Source organism: Leptopilina boulardi, unplaced genomic scaffold (genome assembly GCF_019393585.1).
Source record: "Leptopilina boulardi isolate dan_hultmark-lab unplaced genomic scaffold, ZJU_Lbou_2.1 LbouV2_31, whole genome shotgun sequence".
In the NCBI taxonomy this organism is placed as follows: Eukaryota; Metazoa; Arthropoda; class Insecta; order Hymenoptera; family Figitidae; genus Leptopilina; species Leptopilina boulardi.
Genome location: NW_026137874.1, coordinates 611,859 through 625,563, shown reverse-complemented (window position 1 = coordinate 625,563; position 13,705 = coordinate 611,859). Strand labels below are relative to the sequence as shown.

The following is a 13,705-nucleotide window of genomic DNA, read 5'->3' as shown; positions in this document are numbered from 1 at the left end:
ACATATATATGTATATGGAAAAAAGTAGTTTGTGGCAATTAGTTTACAAACTAACCGACAAGTCAGACGTTTAGTGCTTTTTCTAAGGCCTTCGCAAGTCTTCACGTCCCACGATCTCAAGTAAACCCTCTTGTATTCGTTCCGTCTCGTCCTTCGTCATCTTCTCTCCCCACGTTATTAAGTTGACCACGCATATATGTACAAAAGAATTGCACAGCTCAAGTATTTTTCAATGGCGCCGACATTTTTTTTCGCAAAATTTTGTTATAAACAAACTTATTGTCAATAACAATTTATAAGTTTTTTTTTATTTATCAAGAATCAAAAAAAGATCAAAAATCCAAAATATCAAACATTTAAAATATTATCAATTAAAACAATTACTATTAATCCATATATAATAATTGATCTAAATTATCAAAGATCCAAAATATCTACAAAGAAAACAACAATTGATGCATATAATCAAAGTTTCAAAATATCGATCAAAATAATTACAATCGATACAAAATACCATTGATCCAAAAGATCAAAGATCCAAAACTACTGTTGATCCAAATTATCATCAATTCTAATTTATGTTGATCCGAACTACTATCGATCCTAATTATCAAAGTTCTATATTTCTATTGATTCAAATAATCAAAGATCCAAAATATCAAAGATTCATACTACTATTGATCCAAAGCACCATTGGTCCAAATTTCTATTGATCCAAACTACTATTAGTCCTAATTATAAAAGATCTAAACTATAATTAATCCGATCCACACTATTAAAGATCCAAACTGCTATTTATACAAACTACAATTAGCCCTAATTGTCAAAGATACAAATTTCTATTGATCCAAACTACTATTGATCCAAATTATCATTGATCCAAACTATTATTGATCCAAAATATCATTGATCTAAATTACTATTGATCCAAATTATCATTGATCCAAACTATCAAAGATCCAAATTTCTATTGATCCACGCTACTATTGATCCATACTACTATTGATTTAAACTACTATTGATCCAAACTATTATTAGTCCTAATTATTAAAGATACAAACTACAACCAAACCGAATTATCAAAGATCCAAATTCCTATTGATCCAAACTACTATTGATCCAAATTATCATTGATCCAAACTATTATTGATCCAAAATATCATTGATATAAATTACTGTTTATCCAAATTATCATTGATCCAAACTATCAAAGATCCAAATTTCTATTGATCCAAACTACTATTGATCCAAACTACTATTGATCTAAACTACTATTAGTCCTAATTATGAAAAATCCAAACTATATCCAATCCAAATTATCAAAGATCTAAATTTCTATTGATCCAAATAATCAAAGATTCAAAATTCTATTGATACAAACTATCAAAGATCCAAACTACAATTAGTCCTAATCATTAAAGATTCAAATTTCTATTGATCCAAACAACAACCAAACCGAATTATCAGAGATCCAAATTTCTATTGATCCAAACTACTATTAGTCCTAATTATCAAAGATCCAAACTATAAATAAATCCGAATTATCAAAGATCAAAATCTCTTGATCCAAACTGCTATTGATCCGAATAATCAAAGATCAAAATCTCTATTGATCCAAACTGCTATTGATCCGAATAATCAAAGATTCAAATTTCTATTGATAAAAACTAGCAAAGATCCAAACTACAATTGATTCAAATTATCTAAGATCAAAACTACTATTAATCCAAATTATTCAATTTAAAAAAAAAAGGGGAACAGACGCCACTGTGTAATGTATAATAGTTGCGCGCATATTATTACACAAGTAAGTCTAAAGCGTCTGATATGCGGGATTCAACGAGACCTGAATTCCCCTCATCTTAAATGAGACCCATTTGAACCGGAAGTTTCAATAAGAATATATAAGAGATACACGAGTTCTTATTCTCAAAATGGATCTCCTCAATTTCTTGCGGGTTAAAAACTATTAAGAAATTTTTGCATTGTCTCATTTAAATAATAATTTTGCCGATTTGCCAAATGAATGCGACGCCGTGCCGTCTTGCACTCATCGCCTTTTCGAGGTCACTCTCGCGAAAGCGTAACGAAACTTGGAGACCTCTCATTATCATCATCATCTTCATCATCAGCCATATATACACACTGGTCTTTTAACATATAAGGCTGTGAACTTGAAATTGGCGTTAATTACATCATTTAAACGTTAACCAACCGATCTTTATCTTTAACCTTGATCGACCTACATATCTTTTAAGGGACTCTGATGTGTGTAGGATGTTCATTGGAATATACAAAATACTAATTTTTTTTTTCATTTAAATCTTTAAAAAAATGAAAAACACTCGAATATAATATAAAATTAAATATAAGATACAAGAGTAGAATAGAATATACTGAAATCTATGATGAATAGAATAACCTTAAAAAAGGTATAGAATATAATAAGAAAAAAGAATAGGGTCTCAATGATACAAAGAGTTTTGTATGTAAAATTAAAATTTTACTAAACAATATGTATATGCTCAAAATGAAACGAAAAGAGGTATTAGTGTAAATAAATTATTTTTGTCAAATTTTTTTTCATTCTTTTTTTCACACCCTTGACCGTCAGAGAGATTGTTATCTAAAAGTGTATGTCTGTGTATTTTTCCTTGCTTCTCTAGTAGACATACACACGTGTCTTCTCAAGTACGTCTCTAGGGCCTCTCTCTCTCTCTCTCTCTCTCTCTCTCTCTCTCTCTCTCTCTCTCTTTTCTTTGTATATATGTATATTCTCATCGCTTACAAACGAGGACAATATGTACGTGTTATCGAACGGTCTTACATCCATGTATATATTCGCGTAATTGTAAGTTACGTGCTGCCATCAGAGTCTGGTATCAACTTCTCAGAGAGTAGAGTCTCTTGTCGCGCAGGCAACGTTTATCAATTCGCGCTAACGCATATACGTCTAATAAGGTATACGTGCCTCTTTGAGCATTGCGTGCACACGTTTAAAGTTCACACAAAGAAAATCATTCAGTAGAGTCCTTATAGTCATCTCCAATATATGTGCGAGAGAGAATAAAACAATAAGGATCACTCTTTCTGACATGCATTTTTTTTTTATTTTCAAAATTACAAATTTCTCGTTTCAAAATCGATTCATCGTTAGGTTTCATATAATCTAATCAGAATTTTGGTTAAACTTACCAGAATACTCGTTAATCTTACTAGAATTCTGGTTGAAATAACCAGAAATAAGGCGTTCAATATACCCTAACCAGAGTTCTGGTTAAATAATCTAGAATTCTGGTTAAATATACTAGAATTCTGGTTAAATATACTAGAATTCTAATTAAATATTCCAGAATTCTGGTCAAAATAACCAGAATTATAAAATTAAATATACCCTAACCAGAATTCTAGTTAAACTTACTTGAATTCTAGTAAATTTAACCAGAATTCTGGTTAGGGTATATTTAATTTTATAATTCTGATTACTTAAATAAAAATTCTGGTTAAAATATAATCAGAAGTAAAATATTAAATATACCCTAATCAAAATTTTTTAAGTTAATTGAATTTCGGTTCATTATACTAAAATTCTAGTTGGAAGAACCAGAATTCTGGTTAAAGATACTAGAATTCTGATTAAATATTCAAGAATTCTGGTCGAAATAACCAGAATTATAAAATTATATATAACCTAACCAGAATTCTGGTTAGGGTATATTTAATTTTATAATTCTGATTACTTAAATAAAAATTCTGGTTAAAATATAATCAGAAGTAAAATATTAAATATACCCTAACCAAAATTTTGGTTAAATGTACTAGAATTCTGGTCAAATTTACTAGAATTCTGGTTGAAATAACCAGAATTATGTTAAATATACCCTAACCAGAATTTTTTAAGTTAATTGAATTTCGGTTCATTATACTAAAATTCTAGTTGGAAGAACCAGAATTCTGGTTAAATATACTAGAATTCTGATTAAATATTCCAGAATTCTGGTCGAAATAACCAGAATTATAAAATTAAATATACCCTAACCAGAATTCTAGTTAAACTTACTAGAATTCTAGTAAATTTAACCAGAATTCTGGTTAGGGTATATTTAAATATATAATTCTGATTACTTGAAAAAAAATTCTGGTTAAAATATAATCAGAATTAAAATATTAAATATACTCTAACCAAAATGTTGGTTAAATATACTAGAATTCTGGTCAAATTTACTAGAATTCTGGTTGAAATAACCAGAATTATGTTAAATATAATATACCCTAACCAGAATTTTTTTAAGTTAATTGAATTTCGGTTCATTTTACTAAAATTCTACTAGGAATAACCAGAAATCTAGTTGGAATAACCAGAATTCTGGTTAAATATACTAGAATTCTGGTTAAATTTACTAGAATTTTTGTTAAATCAACCAGAATTATAATTTTACATAAATGTCTAGTTAAATTCATAATAATTCTGGTTAAAATAACAGGAATTCTATTTATTTAAACCAGAATTCTAGTAAATTTAACCAGAATTTTTTCAGTGCACTCTGTGTAAAATTTTATAATAAAAAAAATTGACTATCTATGGCCTAATAAACAAATATCGATGCAAACTACATATTCCAGTGTATACCTGTAACAAAATACAAGTTTTCGTTTGCACTCACATTTGCGCAGAGACGACTATTCAAAGAGAGAGAGAATCTTCTCGTTTTCTATAACAAGTGAACACACTAAAGGGTCATGGACCAGTCTTTGTGCAAATCCAGTTCAACTGGCACGCACATATTTACTATCCTATATACTATATATATATATACACATATTCCATTAAACTGCCCTTCGATATATATACGAGAAACTTGGTACCACCAATCACACTGGGGATATATTCAAGCCCACATATTGAGACGATGGAAAAAAAAAGTAAAAGAAAAAAATTCAAAAAGGCGAAAATTATATGCAATCACCAATAAAATATACGGATTTACGGAATGTCGTCTCGTTAGCGATTTCTTAGTTCTTATTCAATATATATATATATATAGCACTCGCACAAAATAAATTTTTTAAAATAATTTTCCACGAGATATTGTACATATAAATTTCAAAAAAAATTATTGATTTAAATTTTTTGGTTTGTAGAAAAAAATCATATTGTGTATATTCTTTTCAGTCTATTGTAGCAAATTTTTATGCAGAGATTTCAAAAAAAAATTGTTACACATATATGCATCTTTTTTTTCTCAAGCTACGCGTTTCGAAGATAAGAATAGTAAAAATGATGCTAGCACCTTTTGAAGTTATTATTACTCTCGTGTAACTCATTATCGTTGATTACCAACGTCTGGTATAGTCTGGAAGTGTACATTTTAACTTCACGAGTCAGTGACACAGAGAAGTCGTGAGAATCTTTTCATGGCTTATAGAGAGAGAGTATAACGCCTCTGCCAAGTACAATGACCATCTTCAACTCTCGCATATAATGACTTATGCACATCCTTCCTGCGATTATCTCTTGTCACTGTCAACTTTTCTCTCATCTCTTTCTTTCTCTCTTTTGACAAATCGATCTTAAAAATTATTCTATTTCGAAATAAAAAGAATTTGAAAAAACAAATATTCTCTAAAACTAACAATAGAATAATTTTTTATATTTAAAAAAAATATACAAAATAAAAATAGTTGATTTTAAAGACGGGCATAATAAAAAGATAAACTCTTTTATGGATGGTGAGAAGCAGGTGTGTTTGTAAAAATGAAACAGAATCACCTGCTATAAAGAAAGAGGGTATTTTTTTCGGTATACAGAATAGGCACAGAAAACATAGTGACATTAAGGTTGTAAAAAAAAGTACGTTGAGGTCAACCGACTGTATCGCGTGTATATATATATATATGTATAGTACTGAACTAGCTTTGTGTAACTTATATTGTTACACTTTGGTTACATATATATATGTATACACAATTACACACATTGCTTACCGGTTTGAGCACACTCTTAGTATCCGGTTACGCATTGGTGACCCGATTACGCACGCTTTTTTGCACTAGTGTATATATATGTGTATCTTTATTGTTACGGCGCACGAATAATTACAAGAATTATATTCCATCATTTATACTTGGATTTAAATCCTTGAGATAAATTTTTCTAATTTTCCATGTACTATATTTTTTGATCAATATATTGATTTATATTGACATTTAAAATATCATAAATACTAATTTATATCGATCAAAAACTATCAAATGATCCAAATTTTTATTGATAAAAACTATAATTTATCCTAATTATTATCAGAGATCCAAAATTACTATCGATTCAAAATACAATAATTTATCCGAATCATCAAATTTTTCCAATCCAAATTTTTATTGCCCAAACTATAAAAGATCGAAACTACTATTGATCCAAATTTTCATTGATCCATACTACAATTGATTCAAATCATCAAAGATCCAAACAGCTATTGGTCAAAACTACCATTGATCCAAACTACAATTGATCCGAATGATCAAAGATCCAAACTGCTATTGATCCAAATTTTTATTTATCTAAACTACTATTGCTTCGAACTACAACTGGTTCGAATTATCGAAGATCCAAATTTCTATTGATCGAAACTACTATTGATCCAAAACTACTATTAGTCCTAATTATCAAAAGTCCAAACTATATCCAATCAGAATTATCAAAGATTTAAATTTCTATTGATCCAAATAATCAAAGATCCAAAAAATTCTATTGATCCAAACTATCAAAGATCCAAATTACAATTAGTCCTAATCATCAAAGATCCAAATTTCTATTGATCCAAACTACTATTGATCCAAAACTACTATTAGTCCTAATTATCAAAAATCCAAACTATATCCAACCCGAATTATCAAAGATCTAAATTTCTATTGATCCAAATAATCAAAGATCTAAATTTCTATTGATCCAAATAATCAAAGATCCAAAATTCTATTGATCCAAACTATCAAAGATCCAAATTACAATTAGTCCTAATCATCAAAGATCCAAATTTCTATTGATCCAAACTACTATTAGACCTAATTATCAAAGATCCAAACTACAACCAATCCGAATTATCAAAGATCCAAATTTCTATTGATCCAAACCTTCCCTTGATCCACATTTCTATTGATCCAAACTACAATTTATCCAAATTATCAAAAATCCAAACTGCTATTGATCCAAACCACCATTGATCCAAATTATCAGAGATCCAAATTTCTATTAATCCAAACCACCATTGGTCTAAAACTATCAACTTTCTGCTTCGGAAATTAGTAAAAAAAAAAAAAAACACTAATTATTAGTAAAAGTTACCAATTTTTAATGAAAAAAAAAATAAGTGAAAAAATAGTCAAATTTTACTAATTGAATTAGTTATCATAAATTGTCTTTATTTTCTTTTTCTTTTGAAATTAATGACTATATTTTAAAATACTATAGTGATGATTCAATTAGAATGAAATCTTGAAATTTGATTTCATGAACATTAATATCTATTTGGATTATTATATACATATATATATATATATTATATAGACACATATATTTGATCTAGCTGAGAGCAATAATGTACGACGTAATTGGGTGTATAAGCATCTTTTAAATCTTCCTATTAAAGCCATCCGGCAACTCATATGGCAAACTAGTCACGTCTCTCTAGATAATTTAGTATAACGAAACGTAACACACAAACTCAATATTGTTAAACTAAACTGCCAGACGTCAAAATTATTTTCCTTCACGATAAATCATAATTGTCGTTTTTATTTTTGAAAGAATTTTAAAAAATAATAATAATAATAAAAGATTTCTAAAAACAAAATGTTAATTTTTTTAACCAATGAAAAGGAAAAGTGAAAGATAATCCTTCGAGTTTCCACGCATTGCGAGGATGAAAGGAAATGAAATTTCCAAGCTTATAGAACTAAATATCGTGGACATGAAACTCCGCATGGATTGCGCTTTTAATCGCGAAAGTAAATTGCACATCAAAGCATAATGTTGGCTTATTAGCTTCTCAGAGTTTCTATGTGGCGGAAACTCTTTTACACTTACGGTTTGAGAATATATTATTACTTCATATATATATATATATAGTTCTATGGAATGCAGGCGTTTATACTTAAAATAAGGCGCACTAATAAAGGGAAATTATTTCACTAATAAAATACAACTTAACGCCATTGTTTCTTATAGGTAATATGAATAATTCTATTATACAAGCTACACGGAAAAAGAATTAATTAACTACAGATGCTACTTCTTATTCTTGTAAATGTTTTCAAATTTATAACGAATAAACTTTTAGAAATACCATTTCCTCAATTCATATATATACGAAATTAGCAAGCATTTACACAACCTGGAAACGATTACTTTCGTTAGGTTCTAAACTTAACGGCGAGGGTCAAAAGACTCGATAAATGTCTCTCGCGAGAAATATTAAATGATCAATTACTCTCAAACGCGTTTGTTTGAACTAAATATAACCATTTTTTTTTTTTTGCATTCAAACAATTTTTTTGGTTATTTCAAATAAATATTTATTCGATTTAAATAAACATTTAGTTTATTTGAATAAAATTGTCTCCACTTTGGTCCATTGTAACTCGGATGCTGCTGTTCCTATCAAAAAATATCACAAATATTTTTGGTCCATTGTCGCTTGGATGCTGTTTGTCCTAGCAAAAAATATTCCTTTTTTTGGCCATTTTGGTCCATTTTAGTTCGGATGCTGTTTGTCCTAGCAAAAAATATTCCATAAATTTTTTTTTTCACTGTAGCTCGAATGCTGTTGGTCCTATCAAAAAAATATCCAACAAATTTTTGGTCCATTTTAGTCCATTGTAACTCGGATGCTGTTGATTCTATCCCAAATGTTCCGTTCTTGAAAAATTCTCAAAATTTCCAAAATTTTTATCCACTTTTCAAAAAGTATCCCATACATTTTTTTGTAGATCACAAAAATCTATTGTTTTTTTTTTTCTTTAAAACAAATTTTTATCACTTGAATGAATCCATTCTTGCATCTAATAAGGGGATTTAAAATATGTTTGTTAAAGCATTTTTATTCTTTTTATTTGCGATTAATCGCTCGTATTGCGTTGGGGTCCGGCAAAATGATATTTATTCAGACTGTTTAATAATGTCGACCCACCTATTAATATCAAAGTTCTCTGCTACTCCATAATAATCTCGAGACCCTCTTGAAAAATGAGTACTCGAGGGAAGCATTCTCGTTGAGAAATTACTGTTCTTTAAATATGTGTATACATTCAAACCCAATGTTTGGGTTACGCATTTTATTCAAGGATATTATTGTAATTTATTATTTGATTTTATAGCTTCGCTATTACAAAACATATTTGCATACAAAGTGTACCATTAACACTTTATATATTTATATATACTAAACAAATGCGTCTCAAAATTAATAAACGATACACTATTTTTCTCCTTTAATATGCATTATATTAATTATTTTATTTTAATTATTGTTTATAATATTAAAAAATATATTAAATTTTTTTTATTTTTCAGCCACAAAATTTGGTACTGACGGGTGAATTTCCTGATTGCGATGTGAAACTTTGCGATTTTGGAATTTCTCGGTACATCAGTCATGGTGCAGATATTCGTGAAATTTTAGGCACCCCCGATTATGTTGGTAAGTAAATTTTTATTCAAAAATTTAGTGTTTTTTTCTTTTTATGTGCGACACATTTTTTTTTTTTTTTTTTTCTAAAAATGCAAAGTCGATTGAACATTTTTCAATAGCTCAATCACTTGAACCTTGCCTCTATAAGGCTTCTCAATGTCACTTTTAGTAAAATTCCCAGCTTGATCAATAAAACAATGTGTAATTCCATTAAAGAAGTCTGGTTACATAATACATAAATTCCGCTGAGGTAAAATTTCAATTCTTTATTTTTTTTTCCTTTTCAAATTAATTAATAAATAATAGAGAAACTAATTAATTAATTTTCTCAATATTAAATAAAGAAAATATTTTCTATTTATATATATATATATATATAATTTTTTTTTTTTAGCCCCGGAAGTTCTCAACTACGAGCCAATAAGTCTGGCCACCGATATGTGGTCAGTTGGCGTTTTGTTGTACGTTCTACTAACAGGTTGTTCGCCATTTGGAGGAGATACCAAACAGGAAACATTTTGTAATATTAGCCGATGTCGACTAGACTTTCCTGACGATCTTTTCGAGGATGTTTCCAAGGAGGCACAAGATCTCATGCGAAAACTAATGGTCAAGGATCCAAGGTGAGCAAATAATAAAACAAGAAGAACAAATTCTTTCTTTACCTTCGAAAATATTCATACAAAGCTTTTAGATATATATCTCTCTATAATATTCTTTTTATTAAACTCCCTCACTTATTTACCAAAACCTAAATCAATAACATCTCTCTTATATTGATAAAATTCGAAAATATTTTCTTCAAGAATTCTTAATAGCGAAAAAAGTAAATTAATTTCAAGATCATTATCAATATTTTCGAAAACTGCTAAGTTTATTTGAGCAAAACTTGAATTGAAAAAAAAATTTGCTCTTGAATTTTAAATTTAAATTTGAATTTAAAATAAATGAGAAATAAAAATACAATAAATAGCCTAGAAAAATTCACAAATTAAAATTTTTATTTAATTTTTATAAGATTTTTTTTTTTTTTAATTCAATTTTGGAATTTAGACATTAGGTAAATCTAAAAGTTATGTATATTTGTTTCTACGAGATTTACTTTTCACTCGAGATTCGTTTACCTCGAGAGACAAATGCCATTGTCATCATGAACGAATCACCTTTGATCCTGAAGATTTCTCACGCAAGGCCACAGCCCAGTTCTCAAGAGTCTACCGCGAGTTATTCTTGGACTTTTTTTTTGCGCACCAACCGTTAACAAAAAAATGATGATGATCCTAATGCGAATCATTGACTACAAAAGATCATCGTGGGCAAATAAATCGACAAATCAGTAACCTCGCACATTAGTAATGCTGAAGGTAACAGCGTGAATAAATAAAAAAATTAAGCCTAATAGTCAATTGCTATACAGTTCTTTTTTTTAAATATTTAAACGAGAAAAAGGACATAATACACGGAAATTAATCCTCAGGGTCTCGTTACATTTCTAAATCAACAATATTTCGTCGAAAATTCTCATGCCTGATGAAAACGGAATTATTAACAAGAAAGTTCATGGCTTAAATGAAGATTTATTTACTCTGGGTGTAGTGAAATGTTTGAGATGAGAATTATTTGTATATATAATCATCCAGGATGACGAAGATTAAAAAGTTGAGCAAAATTTTTGAACAGTACAAACACAGGACTGATTTAGCCTTGAATTCAATGAAAAAGTTGCGAAATTTTTTCATTTATATTCCCTCACAAAGCGATTTTAATTAGGATCAATGATGATTTGGATCAATAGTAGTTTGGATCAATAGAAATTTGGACCAATGATAGTTTGGATCAATAGTAGTTTGGATCTCTCATAATTAGGATCAATAATGGTTTAGATCAATAGTAAAGTGGATCTTTGATAGTTTAGGTAATAAAAATTTGGATCTTTAATGATTCAGATCAATTGTAATTTGGATCAATAGTAGTTTGTATATCTGATGATTAGGATCAATGGTGGTTTGGATCAATAGTAGTTTGGATCTCTAATAATTACTATCAATGGTGGTTTAGATCAATAGTAGTTTGGATCTTTGATAATTAGGATCAATGGTGGTTTGGATCAATAGTAGTTTGGATCAATAGAAATTTGAATCCTTGATTATTTGGATTAATAGCAGTTTGGGTAATTAAAATTTGGATCATTCCTGATTCGGATCAATTGTAGTTTTGATCAATATAAATTTGGATCACTAGAAATTGGGACCAATGATAGTGTGGATCTCTAATTATTAGGATCAATGGTAGTTTGGATCAATAGTAGTTTGGTTCTCTCATAATTATGATCAATAATGGTTTAGATCAATAGTAAAGTGGATCTTTGATAGTTTGGGTAATAAAAATTTGGATCTTTGTTAATTCGGATCAATTGTAATTTGGATCAATAGAAATTTGGTCCAATGGTGATTTGGATCAGTAGTAGTTTGGTTCTCTGATAATTCGGATCAATAGTGGTTTGGATCAATGATAGTTTATATTAATGGTTATTTAATTTAACAGAAGTATTCAATAAGTCCAATCAATAATTTAAGTCTAAGATAATTTTTCAACTGTTAATTCTTTTTGTGAGGATAGAAGAAATTTTTCGCTAGTCAAAACCCGATAATTTACATAATTGTCAGCAAAATTTCAAGAGAAGAATGAGACCCTAAAGTAATTTAGAATTAGAAAAGATATTTTTTTTCAACATATTATAACAAGGAGCCACACCTGCTGAACCTGATAAAGTAAACGATTTAAATAATAGTCGAGACAAGTCGGAACAATGGGTGGGTTTATATTGGAGAGAAAAAGAGAGAGAGAGTCTGGAAAAAATTCATTATGTATGGTGTTCATTATGCATAGTCCCGGTCTAGCGTTACATCGCATTTGTTGCAAGATGACTCGTACATTTGTATATTATGAAGATAAAAGCAAAGTATCCCGTGTGGATAGGATCCGTTACTGCTTTAAAGTAACGTTGTTTCGAGAACTAAGGAGAGATGTGCAAATAAAAAAAAAAAAAAAGGGAAAAAGAAAATCCAAGAGGAAGCACTAGGAAGTGTATAGACTATTTCGATAGCGTGCACAACTTGAAATTGCACCAACTCTTTGACCACGTCCAATTGCTATTGACTTGAGAGAAAACTTACGTCTTGCGGTACTAAGAAGTAGATGATGATAATGATGATGATGATGACTGAGCAAGTATAGCAAAGTACGCTCATTCAAACGCATTGTCTTTGGTCCCATATTTGACCACACCTCTCGTCACTTCCTTTATCATTTCTCCAAAAATTCTGCCTTCATTGTTTTCAACAGGGTTCATTCTTATCAAATTACTAAAATTCAGATTAAGGAATTAGCTCGAAGTTGTTTCGTTTAGGATCAATGTTATTCTGATTAAAATAGAATTATGTAAAGAAGAAAATGAATTGAATAGCTCATACTTTAAATGGATATTTAAAGACTTGGACTTGAAAATTGTGCGAAAATGGCCTTTTAATGTAGTTGAAATGGAGCCTTTTTACGTAAAAGAGATTTTAATGATCCAAAACATAATAATTTTTTCTCTTTTTACTTTGCTACCGTTACCTTATCAGAACGTGAAACCGTAAGATCAGGTTTAGCCAAGTTGAACCTCAGGCGCATTACACCCAGAATAAGAGAAACAGAATCGTAAAACCTCGACATTTATTGCATTGGACTTATAAAGTTTGATACTTTTACCGGTTCTTCGCTAACTCACTGCCAGTTGTTGTTTCTACAAATAAATAATCAGTCGTTGACCTTCCGGCAAACAGGTGGACTGGAATAAAAACAAAAAAAAAACAAAAATAATTCATTCCGCATAGAAGAACCACTTTCTTTTTTAAAAACGGAAGGAAAAGACAGAAAAAATAATTTCCTTGTTATCGCAATGGAAGTCCGGAACAATGCGCAACAGCTGACAGGAAATTATTATCAAGAGATTATTTAAAAATTACTATCATCAGGAC

The 13,705-nt window shown here is 29.2% G+C and overlaps 1 protein-coding gene across 3 annotated transcripts in view; it reads left to right on the top strand.

Moving 5' to 3' along the window:
• Nucleotides 1-13,705, top strand: part of LOC127283133 (serine/threonine-protein kinase 17A-like) — a 158,606-nt gene that overhangs the window by 141,275 nt on the left and 3,626 nt on the right. For all 3 annotated transcript variants that reach the window (XM_051307818.1, XM_051307819.1, XM_051307817.1), the window contains 2 exons: nt 9,566-9,692; nt 10,078-10,306. In XM_051307818.1, coding sequence (XP_051163775.1) covers nt 9,566-9,692; nt 10,078-10,306 — 356 coding nt within the window. The remainder of the gene's footprint in view (nt 1-9,565; nt 9,693-10,077; nt 10,307-13,705) is intronic.